The sequence below is a fragment of the Dasypus novemcinctus genome, chromosome 3, assembly GCF_030445035.2.
Source record: "Dasypus novemcinctus isolate mDasNov1 chromosome 3, mDasNov1.1.hap2, whole genome shotgun sequence".
NCBI classification, from domain to species: Eukaryota; Metazoa; Chordata; class Mammalia; order Cingulata; family Dasypodidae; genus Dasypus; species Dasypus novemcinctus.
This window is the reverse complement of record NC_080675.1, coordinates 150,435,485-150,454,235: the sequence shown is the minus strand read 5'-3', so window position 1 is coordinate 150,454,235 and position 18,751 is coordinate 150,435,485. Positions and strand designations below refer to the sequence as shown.

At 38.0% G+C, this 18,751-nt stretch overlaps 1 protein-coding gene across 38 annotated transcripts in view; it reads left to right on the top strand.

Moving 5' to 3' along the window:
• The window catches only part of SIN3A (SIN3 transcription regulator family member A), a 74,097-nt gene that overhangs the window by 23,417 nt on the left and 31,929 nt on the right, over nucleotides 1–18,751 (top strand). For all 38 annotated transcript variants that reach the window (XM_058294541.1, XM_058294552.2, XM_058294520.2 and 35 more), the window contains 7 exons: nucleotides 4,608–4,829; nucleotides 9,032–9,208; nucleotides 14,287–14,393; nucleotides 15,039–15,321; nucleotides 16,398–16,649; nucleotides 17,214–17,366; nucleotides 17,508–17,666. In XM_058294541.1, coding sequence (XP_058150524.1) covers nucleotides 4,641–4,829; nucleotides 9,032–9,208; nucleotides 14,287–14,393; nucleotides 15,039–15,321; nucleotides 16,398–16,649; nucleotides 17,214–17,366; nucleotides 17,508–17,666 — 1,320 coding nt within the window. In that variant the 5' untranslated portion in view covers nucleotides 4,608–4,640. The remainder of the gene's footprint in view (nucleotides 1–4,607; nucleotides 4,830–9,031; nucleotides 9,209–14,286; nucleotides 14,394–15,038; nucleotides 15,322–16,397; nucleotides 16,650–17,213; nucleotides 17,367–17,507; nucleotides 17,667–18,751) is intronic.

Below are 18,751 nucleotides of genomic sequence, written 5' to 3'. Positions count from 1 at the left end.
TTAAAAACAGGTGAATCAGGTGTCATCGTGAAAGCAACCAAAATGTATCCAAACATTCCTCTGTGTCCTCTGGGGAGTACAGTCTCTCTCAGTTGAGCCCCACTGCATTAGATAAATAGAACACTGAGTTCAGGGGAACTTGGGTATTATTTCTTTTGGTGTGTTTTGAGAAGAATATATTTTTAATCTTGCTGAGCTGTAATTCTAAGTAATATGGAAATTATAAATAAATTGCCTCTTTCTGGAATAGATTCTATTTCTTAGCAGATTTAAATCTAGAGGTGGATTTTTGGACAGGTTTTGGAGTAGACTGTATTACTGTGGGTGCAGTTGCACTGGACTAAAGTAGTTATATGTATTTAATGCTTTAATAAAAGTTCCTTTCTTTTAGAAAAGAAACTTTGGATTTTCTCAGGAGTACTGAATTAAGTAAACTGACCAGGATATATTTTATGTGATTCTGACCACCAATAAGAGAGAATAACTTCAGAGCATATATTTTAAAAAATATATAAAGGAGCTTTAAAAAATGGTTTAATTTAAGATTAAATGAATGTGAAACTAAGTTTAGCACTAGGGGATCAGCCATAAATTAAAATGCATTTTAAAAAGAATAAAATGAAGTCTCCAGAATAAGAAAATTCTTAAAAGTTGGATTTTCCATTTGGATTTTAATAATCATGTAGAAGTATTTGGATTTCTAGGAGGCCAATTCTTGTGACTTCAACGCATGTTAGGTTGTCGAACTAGAAAGTAGGTCTTTATTTTTCTTATTCTGTTGGATTTTAGCTTTTATTTCTATCCTAGTATTTGTCTGAAATATGTCACATTCTCTTCCCAGTTGCTCCAGCCTTCTCCACAAGACTCCCCTACAATATACAATATTAGAATCACCCTGCTTGGCTTTCCTAATTTGGGAATTATGATTCCTTTGCATTATGATTACTTTTCTAGATAATTTGGTGCTATTTCCTGCTTTTCATTATAACACATGGCCAGATGACTTTTTTGGGCACTACAGCCATTTGTTCACTTTGGTCTTCTCCCCCCTAGTTTCTATCCCTCAAATTGCTAGCCTTTTTTGTTTTTTTCCCCTGCTTCCATAGACTAGATTTCTGGTAACAGTTGTAAGCTCCAAATTGGAAACAGTTGGAAACTATAGTAGCAGATGAAAATCATGTCGGTGGAAGCAGGGCTTGAAAGTAGCTTTGTGTTTGATTCTAGTCCTTGCCAGATGATCTGGCATTTGCATATTTTGTAGGTTGGAATTACACTAGAGGTGGGATATAGTCCGTCTAGTTTTTCTACTCTGGATTAGTCATTTATCCCAAAGAGAAAGAGTCTATCCTCTTGCTCCACTAGCCAGTAATATGACCATGAAGAAGTCACTTAATTTCTTTTGAGTATCAGTTTTCCACTTAAAATAGCGGGATTCTGTCCACCGGATAGGATTGTTCTGAGGAGCAAATCCAATCACATTCATGTACGGAGGACTTGGTTGTTGGGTGCAGGAAATCCAGTCTGTTCTATTCAGTGCTGTAGCCCCAATACTAAGTAAGCACAGTGCCTGACACATGGTAGCCATTTGGGAATTATTTATGGAATGAATGAATGGGCAAAGATGGTAAATAACTATTTATTGCCTGTAAGACTGCAGTTACTGTAGTATTTGAATTTCATGCCCTATACCTCTGCCCTGATTTATCCCTATTTTTCTATATGTGGTTGATCACTTACCTTCTCCATAGAACCTACCCATTTATTGCTTTTTGAATTTACGGTATTTATTTGTACCAGTCATGAACTGTTTTATATTGTCAGCTTTTCATTTCAAGATTTTAAGAGAATTTTCAAATATGCAACAAAGTTGATAGAATTTTTATAGTAAAGACACATATACACCCCACCAAGATTTTACCATTAACAAATTTACTATTACTTGCTTTATTATGTATCTGTCCATCTACCCATCCCTTTATCCATTAGTCCAAACTAATTTCCTGATATATTTCAAGGAAATTGCAGACATTAGTACACTTTTGACTAAGTATTTCAGCATACATATTATTAGCTAGAGTTCAGTATTTGTTTATAGCTTTTTTCTTTTGATTCAGAATTTACACACAGTGAAATACATCTTTAAAAGCACATTGTGTATGGGTGTGTTTAATATATGAAATCACTGTATATATCCTGTAGCTTGTTCTTTTTTATTTTATCATATTTTTATTTTATCATTGCTACGTAGTTATCCATAGTATGGGTATATCAAGTTTATTTAGCTATTTATAGACATTTAGAGTTTTCATATGTTGCTGCAATAAATAAAAACTTGGCAGATGTGTAGGATAGAGACCTAGAAGTAGAATTGCTGGGTTAAAGCGTATGGTTAAAGAGTATGGTTTAAAATTTTAATAGATACTTGCAAATTGCCAGCCAAATAGACAATATAGATTTATACCAGTAGCATTTTCCTGTACCCTTTCCTACACTGAATGTCATCATTCTCTTTTAGTTTTTGCAAGTCACTCTGGGGTGAATATTTTAATTTGCTTTTTCTTTGATTACTAGTAATGCTGTATATGGTTTTTTTCTTTTAGAAAACATGTAATTTATTAAATGGACTTAAAAATAATCAAAAATCAATTTTTAGGCACTTCTTGGGTACAGACTACAGGATTTTTCTGCCAAAAAACAGTATAACTAGCAGGCAACACCATAAAGATTTAAAGTTTCATTTTTAGAACAATACACTAGGGCCAGACAACTGAAAAAGAAGTATTGCACGCATTGTTACATTCTTTATAATTCCACATACAGTTGTAGAGTTTAATAGAAACAGTCACTTTTTAAAATCCAAGGTTTTAAATTCTCTTTCCTGTACTCCACCATCATGGTTTTAAAATAATCTATCATAGATATTTTGAGGCAACATGATATATAGCAGTTTTGTTTTTTTATAAGTAGAGCTTTAAAGAAATATTTTTATTTTGTAAAGGTGGACTTCTTATTACTGATTTCTGTAGACAATTTCTGTTAATTTTTGTCTATAAGCAAACATGAGGAGAGCCAGCTAGTTTTTAAGCTTTTAGAGGGCAGAGACTATGATCATCTGCCACCTTTGTGTCTGCTTACTGAACATTTGCTAGTTGAATGAATGAATTCCTGCTTTATTGGGTTGATGCTGAAGAAAGAATGAGTGAGCTAAGTGTGTGAGAGGTTAAAGAAAACTCTAGTTGCTCAGTGCATGTGTACGGTAAACAAAGGAACCCTCACTTATTTCACCTCTTTCCTTCCCTTCCCTTCCGTGACAGGTAGGATGGTGAGGTGGTTAAGAGTCCAGATTCTGGAGGCAGATTTTATGGGTTCATATTCCACATGCATAGTCCATATTGCTTCTTATTATCTGTGTAGCATTGGGCAGTTTATTTAATCTCTGTGTCTCCAATTCCTCTTTTGTAAAATTGGGAAGAAGAGCACCTTGCCTTATAGGCTGGTTGTGAGGACTAAATTAATATGTGTAAATTTAGTAGAATTGTCCTTGGCACTCATATGTTTATTATTGTGGTGTTAACTTGTGTTGTTATCCTTTCGCTTCCGTATATACATTATTTGAGTGTCTGTAAAGTTATTAGGCCTGTGGAGAATGCAAGTAAAGTTGAAAAGGACCCCTAAATCTTGAAGAAGCTTGAGGCTTGTTTAGGGGATTGGTAAGACATTTGGCAGGTCTAGTAGATAGGGTGGGAAGCAGAAAGAGATAATTGATAAGTTAAATTTGTTCCTCAATCAGTAAGGCAGAATTTTATACACTAAACTAAGGAAATTGGATTATATCTTGTTATGGGAAGCCTGCAATGGCTTTATACCTGGGTCAGATTTGCATTTAAGGCAGAACTTTTTTTTTTATTTTTAAGGTAGTGTTAGGGATTGAACCCAGGACCTCGAACATGGAAAGCAGGTGTTCAAAACCACTGAGTTACATTCACTCCCCAATGAGAGTTGTTCTTTCATTTGTTTTTGTTTTGTTTTGTTTTTAGGAGGTACCCGACATGGAATTGGGGGCCCCAATTTGTCTTTGAATGGCTGGGACATTCTTTTTTACTGACGGCTCATGCTTGTGTTAATGATACTGGCATTGGAAGAGCTCTGAAAAGACCCAAGTAGATTTTTGGTCAGACTGTTACTAGACTTTTTGTGTCCTACTGGAAGGAAAGTCCTCCTCAGATTTATTATTAAATGAAGATATTCTGGAACCTCCTTGGTGTTAAAGAATGTTAGAGCCAGAAGAAACCTTAGAAATGATCGTTCCTGACCTTAGTATTTTATAGTTCTGGAAATTGAAACTTACATGGGATGAGGAACTTGTTGAGATGTATTATACATAGCTCCTTAAGTTGACAAGTCTAGAACCTTTTAAAATTTTATCATTTTCATTTATGATAACCACTGTGTGTGTGTATGTGTGTGTGTACACACTTGAACTCCCCAGTGGTTGTATTTAAGAATGGCATAGATAATTGGTTATGGAACATGAACTTATGCTAAACTTGGGTAAGTAGTCCTAGAATGAGAATTGATTTACATGTCATTGCTTTTGGTTTCTGCAGGTTTTATAGTGCATCCCTGAGCATGAACGCAGAATGAAGCGACGTTTGGATGACCAGGAGTCACCGGTGTATGCAGCCCAGCAACGTCGGATTCCTGGCAGCACAGAGGCTTTTCCTCACCAGCACCGCGTGCTCGCCCCTGCTCCTCCTGTGTATGAAGCAGTGTCAGAGACCATGCAGTCGGCCACAGGAATTCAGTACTCTGTAACACCCAGCTATCAGGTAAACTGGAGCCTACCAAGGACCAGGGTTGGAGGCAGGGTCAGGGGGAGGTTTCAACCCGTTAGAATTTATTTTATTAAGCATTGAGTTAGCTATAACAAATATTTATAGGGAATATATGTAAGATATAAAAATAATGAAAACAATATGCACTCGTGTACCCAGTACACAGGTACACAGGTTAAAGAAAAATCTTGTTATGACTTTGAAGTTCATGGTTGCTAAGACTTATCCATGTTTTTGTGTGTAGCTGAATTGCATGAATATACCCAATTTATTCTTTTTTTTTTTTTTAAGGTTTATTTATTTTATCTCTCCCCCCACCCTGCCCCAGTTGTCTGTTCTCTGTGTCTATTTGCTGCGTGTTCTTCCTTGTCCGCTTCTGTTGTTGTCAGCGGCACAGGAATCTGTGTTTCTTTTTGTTGCGTCATCTTGTTGTGTCAGCTCTCTGTGTGGTGCCATTCCTGGGCAGGCTGAACTTTCTTTCGCTCTAGGCGGCTCTCCTTACGGGGCGTACTCCTTGTGCGTGGGGCTTCCCTACACAGGGACACCCTTGCATGGCATGGCACTCCTTGCATGCATCAGCATTGCACATGGGCCAGCTCCACACGGGTCAAAGAGGCCCAGGGTTTGAACCACGGACCTCCCATGTGGTAGACGAATGCCCTAACCACTGGGCCAAGTCCATTTCCCATATTTATCTATTCTTGATGGATAATTGGGTGCTTTCCAGGTTTTTTTGCCATCGTAAATGTGCTGCTGTAAATATTATGCACTTCTCAGAGTACAGTGCTCTACTCATAGTGCTAACAAACAACTGGGTTAAATAATGTGATTATTAGTGAAGGAGTTCAGTTACATTGGTACAAGTTGCCTGTTGTAGACCACTCAGCAAGTTTGAGGGCACATAAGGGAGAGTGTCTTGAGTAACTAGGAGAGGAATTGCTGGGTCATAGGGTGTGCACATCTTCAACTTCAGCAGGTAAAACTGAATTGTTTTTTTAAAGCTGAATCAGTATATATTGCCACCAGCATTATATCTAACATCCTATTGTTATACATCCTAACCAACATTGTTCATTTATCTCTTGTCTGCTCACTCTGTTTTATAGAAATGGAAGAAATTTCATTGGTTTTTGTCCTTTTTAATTATGAAAGTAATGTATCAACATGGTTTTTGGAAAAAGGATATAAAATGACTTCTTCCTATGACCCCTCAGACTACCTCCCATTGGTGCCTTTCTTGGGAATCCAAAATTTTTATACATATACAAATGTATCAATATATATATACCTTCTTATCTAGATACACTTTTCTTTTTACACCAATTGAATCATATAACACATAATGTTCTGCAAGTTTCTCTTTCTTGTTAATATGTAGTGGACAACTTGTACTTGAACACATATGGATAGATCCAAATCTTTTTTTTTTTTTAATCATGCATTATTTTTTAAGGGTAGCATAGTATGCTAATCCAGATAGGTATGAATCATAATTTATTAAAATGACCTGGAGAAGTATTTTTTAACCTAAATTCTTTGTAACTTTTTTTTTAAAAAGTATGACTGATGCTGGAGTATAAATAGGCATAATTTTTCTTAAAAGCAGTTTGGTGGTTTGTGTCAGATGCTTTAGGTTTTTTACCACCTAGCATTTCCATTTCTAGGAATTTATTCTAAGGAAACAAAGAGGGAAACGGACTTGGCCCAGTGGTTAGGGCGTCCGTCTACCACATGGGAGGTCCGCGGTTCGGGCCCCGGGCCTCCTTGACCCGTGTGGAGCTGGCCCATGCGCAGTGCTGATGCACGCAAGGAGTGCCGTGCCACCTAGGGGTGTCCCCCGCATAGGGGAGCCCCACGCGCAAGGAGTGTGCCCGTAAGGAGAGCCGCCCAGCGCGAAAGAAGGTGCAGCCTGCCCAGGAATGGTGCCGCCCACGCTTCCCTTGCTGCTGACAACAGAAGCCAGAAGCGGACAAAAGAAACAAGATGCAGCAAATGGACACAGAGAACAGACAACCGGGGGAGGGGGGAATTAAATAAATAAATAAATCTTTAAAAAAAAAAAAAAGGAAACAAAGAGGGAAACCCAGGAAAGGGTGAAGAAAAGAAGAGGTGTCACTCTTCCTAGTTGTACTCTTTGAAAATAGTATATTACCTTAATGGACTGGGGAAGCAATTAGAAGGCTGCTACAGATTTAATCTTTAAATCATAATTTTATATCTTTGGGCTCCAATAATAAAATTGTGGGCTTATATATCTTTTTATTTAACTTTTTTAGTAAGTTTTGTTGGTTTGTTTGTTTAGCGGTACTGGGGGTTGAACCTGGGACCACATGCAAAGCAGGCACTCATCCACTGAGCTTTGCTAGTAATTCATTCTTAGTGTAGTTTATGAAAGTATTGGCTTGTGTAAGAATGGGATTTTTTTAAAAACAGAAAAACTGGTCCTTTACCACAGATATTTTGAGAAGCACTGATATATTTTATTTATTTATTTATTTATTGAGATGCTGAGGATTGAACTTGGGACTATGTACATGGGAAGCAGCACTCATCCACTGAGCCACATTGGTTACCCTGAGTTTTCTTGTTTGTTTTGCTTGTTTTGTTTTGTTTTGTTTTGTTTTTAGGAGGCACTGGGTACTGATCCCGGGACCTCCCATGTGGGAAGCAGGCGCTCAACTGCTTGAGCCACATCTGTTCCTCTATAATTTTTTTTAAGATGGTTTTTTTAAACAAATCAATTTTATTGATACATATCACCCTATCATTTTTAATCGCTACAGTGAATCTTATATGGGAGGACTACAGTCTATTAGGTTGGCGCAAAAGGAATTGTGATTTCAGACTGAATTTTACATCATTATAACTAGGCTCAAACACATCTTTATTAATCAAAGTAGGAACCATTAAAATCAACACATTTTTGCCAATGAGAAATAACTTTATTTATTCCAGTAGTGTAAAAATCTGCTCTGGGATTCGATGAACTCTTCAAAAGCATTTTCTCCATCCTGCTGGTTGTGGAAGCATTTTCCCTGCAAAAAGTTGTCAAGATGCTTGAAGAAGTGGTAGTCAGTTGGTGAAAGGTCAGGTGAATATATGGCAGATGAGCAAAACTTTGTAGCCCAAATGCATTCAACTTTTGAAGCGTTGGTTGTGAGACGGCAGTCAGGTGTTGTCGTGGAGAAGAATTGGGCCGTTTCTGTTGACCAGTGCTGGCTGCAGGCATTGCAGTTTTCAGTACATCTCATCGATTTGCTAAGCATGCTTCTCAGAGGTAGTTTTGTTTTGCTGGGATTCAGAAAGCTGTAGTGGCAGCAGACCACCAAACAGTGACCATGACCTTTGTTTGGTACAAGTTTGGCTTTGGAAAGTGCTTTGGAGCTGCTTCTCAGTCTAACCACTGAGCTGGTCGTCGCCAGTTGTTGTATAAAATCCACTTTTCGTCGCATAGAATAAGAGAAGACACTTTAGAACAACGATGTTTTAAATTTTTGGTCAGCTCATGAGGCACCCATTTACTGAGTTTTTTCACCTTTCCGATTTGCTTCAAATGCCAAACAATCATACAATGATAGATGAGTTCTTCAGCAATTTCTTGTGTAGTTTAAGAGGATCATCTTCGATGATTACTCTCAACTGGTCATTGTTATTTCTGATGGCCGGCCAATATGCTCCTCATCTTCATGACTCTTGTCTCATTTGCAAAATTTCCTGAACCACCACTGCACTGTACATTTGTTAGCAGTTCCTGGGCCAAATGCATTATTGATGTTGCAAGTTGTCTTTACTACTTTACAACCCATTTTGAACCATAAGAAAATCGCTAGAATTTGCTTTTTCTCTAACACCATTTCCATAGTCTAAAATAAATGCAAAATAAATAGCAAGTAATAAGTCATTAGCAAAAAAAACATAAAGTGAGAAATGCACATTAAAATGATATATAACATGACCACATGTATTTAAGAATATATTCCAGTATCAAATGGCAAATTTCAACAGTGCAAAACCGCAGTTACTTTTGCAGCAACCTAATATTTTGCCCGTCCCCTTATGTGGGAGATTTGGATTCTAATTAACTGTCTTTGTGCGTGTACCTTTGTGCATTTGTGTTTTAATTATCTCTTTAGGATACATTTAGGGAAGAATGTACAAGCCTTGAAGTTTCCTGTCTTGTTTTTTGTCCAACCCAGGTTTCAGCTGTGCCGCAGAGCTCCGGCAGTCATGGTCCCGCCATAGCAGCAGTTCACAGCAGCCATCATCACCCAACTGCTGTGCAGCCTCATGGTGGCCAGGTTGTCCAGAGTCATGCTCATCCAGCCCCACCCGTTGCACCAGTACAGGGACAGCAGCAATTTCAGAGGCTTAAGGTGGTATTCATCTCCTTTTCTTCGGTCTCTTTATTTCTTAGTGGGAAATTTTGACTTGAACCCCATTAGTACTAGTTAAGTCTTTTAGTATGCTGGAATAGGTGAGTGACAGGTTTTACCTTGTTTTTATTTTGAAGCCTACATAACATTCCCCATCTTAGCACCAGTGACTGATGCTGAGAAAAATAATGCTAAAATAAAAAGTTTGGAGTGTATAAATGTGTGGTACTCAAAATATCAGGATGGAAGGGCTAGTTTTATACTAAATAAACCTTAATATCCATTTTTTGCATGCCTCCTTCTGAACTCTAGTTCTTAGCATCAGATAAGGTTTTGAGCACACACATGATGGGCTACAGCCTGTTGAGTAAATTGGCCCAGTATTGTCTTTAATCGTTTTTATTCCTGTTCATGAATAGCTTAATTGGCTGTCATCTTCAAGTCCATTCTTAGTAAAACACATGCTCCATTTTGGGGGAACCTTTATAAAGTTTGGGGGAAGCTATAATTGTGAATGAAGTGTCAGTGTTTTCATCTGTTCTGCTGAGTATGTACTGTAGGTTTTCATTGCTTTGAAATTCATGAGGCATCTGTGGAGAAATGAAGCTTGTGTTCCCAGCTAACCTTGTCTCTCTGCTTACTTGTGTTACTTTTCAAAATGTGTGATTGTTGCAGCAAGTGTTCGAGATCCAATTTTTAAAATTTTATATTTAAATAAAATTTAAAATTGAGTGCAGGAAATAAAAAAGAACCATAAAAAAATGGATTTTTATTTCATCATATTAGCCTAATTATAATAAGTTGCTTGCAGGTAGAAATGAACAGTATACTCTTCAAGAACACATCCATGTATAGCAAATATTTCCAACCTGTGTTTCCCCTCATCCTTAAGTGTAAATCTCCCTGAGCCATGCCCTCATTGGTTTAGGTAGTTGTTTAATATTGGCCTAAGGAAGTTAAAATGCTATGTAAATATCATAAAGCAAGGTCTTAATAGGAATTTTATAAAATTTAATTTGCTTTTTTAGCCTAGGTAATCAAGAGTTGACTATACTTAATTAAGCATAGTCTTCAAAGAAAGTACAAATTATTTGGGCCTGAAACTTCACTCTAGACTATGTTTCTGGAAAAGTTTGTATGAGCTATATTGATATTTTCCTTAAAACTTTATTACTCACTGTTTGTGGAGTGATGGCTGGGTACCAAAATGTATTATTACTATGGACTTAGCACTTTACTAAGTTCTGAAAAGAAAATATATATTTTTTAATTGGTTTGGTGTGATTTAATTCCATCTTTTCCTTTTTTTTTTTTTTTTAAGATTTATTTATTTATTTAATTCCCCCCCTCCCCCGGTTGTCTGTTCTCTGTGTCTGTTTGCTGCGTCTTATTTCTTTGTCCCCTTCTGTTGCCATCAGCGGCACAGGAAGTGTGGGCGGCGCCATTCCTGGGCAGGCTGCACTTTCTTTCACGCTGGGTGGCTCTCCTTACGGGCGCACTCCTTGTGTGTGGGGCTCCCCTACGCGGGGGACACCCCTGGGTGGTGGTAGGGCACTCCTTGCGCGCATCAGCACTGCGCATGGCCAGCTCCACACGGGTTAAGGAGGCCCGGGGTTTGAACCGCGGACCTCCCATGTGGTAGACGGACGCCCTAACCACTGGGCCAAGTCCGTTTCCCATTTTTTGTGTGTGTGATACTGGGGCTGGGAATTGAACCCAGGGCCTCGTATGTGGGAAGCCAGCACTCAACCACTGAGCCACATTGGCTCCCCTGAGTTAGTTTTTTTATTTGTTTGTTTGTCTTTGTTTTGTTTTGTTTTTAGGAGGCACCAGGAACTGAACCTAGGACCTCCCATGTGGGGAGCAGGAGCTTGAACCACATCTACTTCCCCATCTTAATACTATATTCAGCAGTTAATACCTTAATGTTGCAAAAGAGCATATGAAATTGATGTTAAACTAATAAAAATATATTTCTGTAGCCTTTTCAACCATCCCTTTCAAAGTATGATACCTCTTTTGCTCATCTTCATGAGTCTTGGGTATAAGTATATGCTCTATGTTTTGTTTGCTATGAAGTCAGGGTTATAGAGTGAGTCATGGGTAGAGTTAGGATTTCTTGCTCTGTTCTTTTGGTTATGAGCTGTTGAATATGATTCCTAAAAACAATAACTTGCTGAATTTCCTTTCTAATGAGGAGAGGTAAATGCTTTCTTGTGCTGCCATATAATTGAGTTCAGTATTCTTACATTGCCTGCCATTTTTGGATCAGGTTGTGTTTTTTTTGTTTGTTTGTTTTTTTTAAGATTTACTTATTTCATTTATCCACTCCCCCTTCCCCTCCTCCTGCCCTGCTGTTACTGCAGTCTGTGTTGTCTTCTCATTTTCTTTCCTCTAGGATTCACCAGGATTCAATCCTGGAGACCTCTGATAGGGAGAGAGGTTCCCTGTCAGTTGCACCACCTCATTTCCTGATTTCTGCTGTGCCTCACCATGACTCTCCCCTTGCCTCTCTTTTGTTGTGTCATCATCTTGCTGTGTGACTCATTTGCGCGGGGCACTGGCTCACCACATGAGCACTCGCATGGGTTCTGGCCCACTGCGCAGGCACGCTTTCTCTTCTTTTTCACCAGGAGGCCCCAGGGATCGAACGCAGGTCCTCCCATATGATAGGCAGAAGCTCTATCATTTGAGCTACATCCCCTTCCCTGGATCAGTTTTAAAATTTGAATCAACTTCAATAAACCATTTATATTCTATAATAAGAAAGTGTTCAATGAGAGCGCAAGTTATTTCAAGCATCAGCATTATCTGTACTTTCTTTTTTGTCTTTGACATATTGATAGCAAGGAGGATTTGAATAATTTGAGGCATGTTTGGTGTGATTTACTTATTTGTTGAGTGCCAGCAGCATAAATATATGGCACATATTGAGTAAATTCTCTTTATAGTTGTTTGTGCTTTTCTCTCCAACAAATTGTGGACCTCAGCAAGTTAGGCATCCTAATAAATTCCTGTTGAAGTGATCCAGGAAAATCATCAGCAGAGTCTAAGGGTTTCCCCAAATACCTACTTAAATCTATAGCTTCTAAATGATAAGTTCCAAGTTTTGTTTGTTTTGTTTTTTTAGGTTGTGGTTCCTAGAACCTATATACAATTTTTTTTAAAAAAGATTTATTTATTTATTTAATTCCCCCCCCCCCCCCCCCGTTGTCTGTTCTCTGTGTCTATTTGCTGCGTCTTGTTTCTTTGTCCGCTTCTGTTGTCATAGCAAATTGAATTATACTTTAAGTAATGGGAGAATTTCCTCCCTATTCTTTTACATGCCAATATCTCATTTTTAATGTGGGTATCATGCCGGATTTTAAAGTATAGTGTTGTTTTATAACTAATTTTCAAACTGGTTCACTGTGACCTTCAAATCCAAACGTGCATATATCACACAGTTCTTCCCATTGGGTTTCTGCTGCTCTTTTTTCCTCTCTAGTAATTGTATTATACCACATCATATTTGTTTATTAGCAATAATTCCTCCTTAGTCATGTGATTGATATTCTTAAATATCTTTCAAAGTCGTCTGTCTTTCTGTAAACTTAACGAGTTTTCTATTCCATCAACTTCGTCATTAATAACAATTTTTGATTTGTGTAGCTCTAAATATAAATTGAATAGCTCATTGAATTTCAGCAGAAATGGTAATGTTACTTGTAAAGTATGGAAACACCAATCATTAAGTGAATAAGTGTTAACTAAATACACAATTTGTACGCTAGCAACACTGAAATACTGATTAACCATGACCATCATGCAATCTTGGCAGCTCTTGAAATGCCAGATTGGTTTATTTAACCATAAATGTTCCATTTCACAATATATTATAAAAGTAGTTCTTAAATTAGATGTTTATTTCTGAAACTTTCCTAAACTTTTTATTTTGTATAATTTAAAATGCTTATCCCTGAGTATGTTGGAAATACCTAGTGTATATTTCACTTGAATATCCTCCGAGTTTAAATATAAAGTTGTTCTAAACCAAACTTTTAATTTTCTAGCCCTTTAACCTGTTCCTCTTCGTGGTACATCATTCTTGAATGTTTACTCTCCTTTATTCGCATATCCATTCAACTCCCAAGTTCTGTCACTTTTACTACCTAAAAAGCATTTCAGTCTGTCCAGTTCTCTTCTTTTATCTGGTGCTCTAATTCAAGCCACTGTTGTTCTCACATGAGAGTGCTGTAGCATAACTGGTCTGCCTGCCTCCTTCCAATCTATTTCTGCTCTTGTATCAATTCTCAGTACTGCAACCTGATCAATACAGATGATGAAAATCTAAATTGATTTTAACAAGATTAACAAGAATTTTCAGGATCTAGATTCTGCTTTCTCTACTGTCTCATGCCTTGATACTCCTACTACTATCACTCCTTCTCTCCATTGCAGTTCCTCTAGCCAAACTAAACTGTTCTCAGTTTAGTTTGTGCCATGTGGTGGTCTGTCTGGAATTTCACCCATGTTGCTCCCTTTGACTCTCAAGGTTTTCACTTTACTTTTACTCATCTTTAGGACTCAGTTTAGACAGCATCTATTGGGGAAGTGTTCCCTAATGTACCCATGTTTTTGGCAGGGGATGCCTTTCCTGCATACTCTCAGGGCATTCAGTGATTCCCACTTACCCCACTGTGTTATGATTCCCAACAAACTTCTATGGAGCAGAAACTGGTTTTTTTGTTATTGATTCCTTAGCACCTTGCATTGGGCCTGGCATATTGTAGCTTAATAGATATTTGTGAAATGAATAAATGAGTAAGTGAATATATTAAAGTTATCATTCTTCACTAATCATTCTCTCCAAAATTATCCAGTGCAAAGCTATACAGATTTTATGAGTTGATTCTTATTTTAAGCTTGAGTTTGTATTATTGGCATCCATACTAATTTTTAATAATTTCTGTGTATATTTATGATATGTTTTTATTCCATTTACTACATTGCTTCATTTAGGTATTTAAATATTTTTTCTTTTAAAAATTTTTTTGGCTTATTTTCTTTTATAATCTGGAAATTTATCCTTGTCTCAGGTGGAGGATGCCCTGTCCTATCTTGACCAGGTGAAGCTGCAGTTTGGTAGTCAGCCTCAGGTCTACAATGATTTCCTTGACATCATGAAGGAATTTAAATCTCAGAGGTAAAAGACATGCATGGTTGTACTCAAGCATTATGCTTGAAATGTTGATTTGGGGGGAAGGATATAGCGTATTATAATTCATTAGAAGATAAAGGATGCCCACTTTGGGGGGTTTTCTGGGATGTTCCTTTAGTTTCAGTATTGCTTTATTGATGGAAATTACAGAAACTGTTTGTTTTCTACCTATTGGTAGATGTTTCTTAACAAAAATATTTATTAGTACTTCATCTCAGCCAGGGAAGTAGCATTGGTAATGATTTAGGCTATTTGATTTTTGAATTGGTTTAAGACCCACTGGCATTCTGACATGGTTCACAAATAGCAAATCATCTGAGCAGTGTAGACTGTGCCCAATAAATAATTTATACTGGTGTATCAAAGGTTGGATCTTACTTGGGAACTGCAGCTTTAGATTTACTGTCTGAGTATCTGTTTGACAGGACTGTTAAAATGAATGTATATTTTGTTCAAAATTGTGACCAAGCCTCTTTGAATGACTTTGGAATTTCAGAGATTTTTTATGTGTTGTCAATTTTGTAACATGGAAATCTCTTTTCCTGTTGAGAGAACCTAGTAGAAAGTGAATTTTTTTCTTAGTAGAGTGTTTATCAAGCTTGCCATCACTTTCCTGTTTTTTTATATCAGCATTGACACTCCAGGAGTGATTAGTCGTGTGTCCCAGCTGTTCAAAGGCCACCCTGACCTGATCATGGGCTTCAACACCTTCTTACCCCCTGGCTACAAGATTGAGGTGCAAACCAATGACATGGTTAATGTGACAACTCCTGGCCAGGTTCATCAGATCCCCACCCATGGCATCCAGCCCCAGCCTCAACCACCACCCCAACATCCTTCCCAGCCTTCAGCCCAGTCAGCCCCAGTTCCTGCCCAGCCAGCTCCACAGCCCCCACCTGCCAAAGTAAGCAAGGTGAGCACTTGGAAAAATTTGCATCATGTGAAATGTATCCCTATAACACCCCTTAGACATTTCCCCTTTGTGTCATACTTAGATAGACATACAGGTTAACAGTGATTTTATCAGAGAAGATGCAGTAGTCACATCACCATAAAATGGTTCACATTTCCACACCAGATGTTTAGATGTCTATTTAAATCAGCCCATCAACAATGTACAAGGACTTTTGCCCCCAATTGTTGCTTATTGAACCCATGAGTATCCTGACAGTTGGTGACTTTGTGTAGTAGTACTTCGATAGCACAGGCAGAAATGATCATCTTATCATGATCAAATTAGGCTACTGCCCACATGGTCATCATATAAAAATTACTTTATTTACCATATTTGGTCAGATCAAGCTAGGCAGAAGATCCTGTTGATGGTGATGATGATGATGGTGATGATGATGACGACAATGATGGTGTATTCTTGCTCTAGAACTGTACTGTCTGATACAGTAGCCACTAGCTACGTGTGGCTATATTTAAATTTAAATTTAATAAATTAAGTTTTTCAGTTGCATTAGCCACATTTCAAGAACTTGGTAGCCCCATATGACTAGTGGCTATCATACAGGGCATTGTAAATAAAGAATATTTCCATTATCTTAGAGAGTTCTGTTGGACAGACAGTGCTGGTCTAGAAGACTTTTTTTATGTGGAGTTGCTGCAACAATTGAGATGTTCCCTTTTATTGATATTAAAGAGCTATGTAGAACGATTTCCTTTCTCTTTGTACCTGTTGATTTAGTGAGTGTAAAAATTGCATATGAAAAGTTCTTCCCTGTAATTGGAGATGCCTCTACATTTTAATGTTGAATTTAGAAAATGTGAGACTGAAATATTTACAATAGCGTGTGTGAACCCTCCAAACCTCTCCTCTTCCCAGTATGATTTGTGTTGGACTAAAATGGCCTGGACTGGGGGAATAAATAAAAGATATAAGTTCATCTGACACCTTGCTTCTATTCAGTTTGAACTTTCTTTCCTATGTCAAACCATCTCAGTTCCTAAGGAGACTAAAGGCTTTTTTTTTTTCTTTTTAAGCCATCCCAACTACAAGCACATACTCCAACCAGTCAGCAGACTCCCCCACTCCCACCATATGCATCACCACGTTCTCCACCAGTACAGCCTCACACACCAGTGACAATCTCATTGGGAACGGCCCCATCCTTGCAGAACAATCAGCCTGTGGAGTTTAATCATGCCATCAACTATGTTAATAAGATCAAGAACAGGTTCCAGGGCCAACCAGACATCTACAAAGCATTCCTGGAGATTTTGCATACATATCAGGTAAAAAGGGTTCCCCTTTCAGCCTACTTTAACCAGGTTTCCCTCTGAGGGCATCTGATCCAAGAACTGTTGTTGGGGTCCACTAACTCTTATTGGAAAGTAACCAATTAGAAACTGTGGTGAGTGTTTATAAAGCCAGTTTGATTTGCCTGGCTTGATTGCCCAGTAGAAGCTAGAGAAGATTTAAAAATTACTGCCCTGTGAAATTAATGCTTGTGTATATGGGAAGTTTGGAGGATGATTTGCGTAGTATAGTTAACCTACAGTAGAAGAAAGAGATTTCTCTAATATTTTGTGTTTTATCATTTGATAGTGGTTCCCCGGACAGTCTCAGTTACTGTCTGGTTTTAAAAGCAATTGTCAGCCACCATATTCCACTCCTTTCTCAATTTAAAAGCCTGCAGGTGAAGTAGGTGCTAAGAACATAGACTTTCTTCTTAAAGTACAGTCTAAGTAGATAGCTTATAGACCTCCTATTAGACATCCGGAGAATGTACAAAAGTGTGTCATTCAAAACAATAGCCCTTTAATATGATCTCTACCCATTTGTAATTTTGCTATCAGAAAGAGCAGCGAAATGCCAAGGAAGCTGGAGGAAACTATACTCCAGCGCTGACTGAGCAGGAAGTGTATGCCCAGGTGGCTCGTCTCTTTAAAAATCAGGAAGATCTATTGTCAGAGTTTGGACAGTTCCTACCAGATGCCAACAGCTCTGTGGTAAGTTGTGTTTAAAAGAACTACACTATTTTGGATTATTATCTTTGATAAGTTAGGAAGCTAGAATCAGAAGGGCACTTTTTCTGGATGATACTTAATTGCTTTGATAACAGCTTTAATCTCTTCCATGTGTCTTAACAGCTTTTAAGCAAAACAACTGCTGAGAAGGTAGATTCTGTGAGAAATGACCATGGAGGCACTGTGAAGAAGCCCCAACTGAACAACAAGCCACAGAGGCCCAGCCAGAATGGCTGCCAGATCCGCCGGCACTCTACAACAGGAGCCACCCCTCCAGTGAAGGTGAGAATGGGCAGTGACCACTCATTTTGACTTTGGGGACCAATTTTAGTGGACAAGAAGTCTAAGGTGGGTCATGTGTTCTTAACCAGGTGTATTGACTGCTGGATTCTGGATATTTGGAGAGAAACTCAATGCAAAGCTTCTCATCTGGCTTGCAAAAGAATGTTACAACACTTGTTTGCTCAGATTACTGTGCTTTTTTGAGTTCTCATTAGTTTTCTCTAAATCTTCTATCTTCTTTGCTATTAGCTGTCATCTTATTAATTTTTTTGTTAGCTGCCAAAGGCTTCTGAGACTTACTAATTTTTCTTCTCTTCTGATTTGATGCTTTAAACCTGCTTTGTGCTAAAAAAAAGTTTATTGAACTTGATAAATGTTTCAGAAGTCAGTCAGTGGTGTCTGAGGTGTTCTTGTGAGTAAAATGCTTTGTCTGTGTGAGATCTCTTTGAACTAGAGGCCTGTTTTGCCCATGGTTCTTCATTGGGTTGCCAGATCTTATCTGTATCATCATAATCTCCACAGCCAGACATTTGGGCTATAGCAGCAGGAGGTCTTAAGCTCCTGTTAGTGATCTATTGCATCATGTTTTTTTTTTTTTTGCGCTAATCACTGATGGTCTACCTGCAGAAGCCTAAGCTTACTCCCTTCCTCTCTGCAGTAGTGCAGTTGTGATAAGGGAGAAGACTAGGTATTTGTATGAAACATTGCTTCAGTGAATTCTGAAGCAGTATATAACGTTGAAGAGATAGATGTATCTAGAATTTAAAGAGAAAAGCAAGTGGAATTTCTAATAGTAAGAAGTAACTGGTGAACAAGTGAATAACTACAAAGACTGACATGTTAAGGGTTGCTGACACTGCAGAAGAATTCATTTTTTAGTATTTGTGTAATGGTTTCTCCTTTTGAAGTCAGGTTGAACACAGTAATGGCATTTATATTCACTTCAGTAAAGAGTATTATATAGTTAGGAAGAATTAGCTCAGCAGATAGGCAGCATTCCTGAATTGGTCTCCTCCCCCACTTAAGTGCCCACAGGTGGAAACAATATAATGGGGGCTTACAATTCCCCACCTACCTTCTCCTTA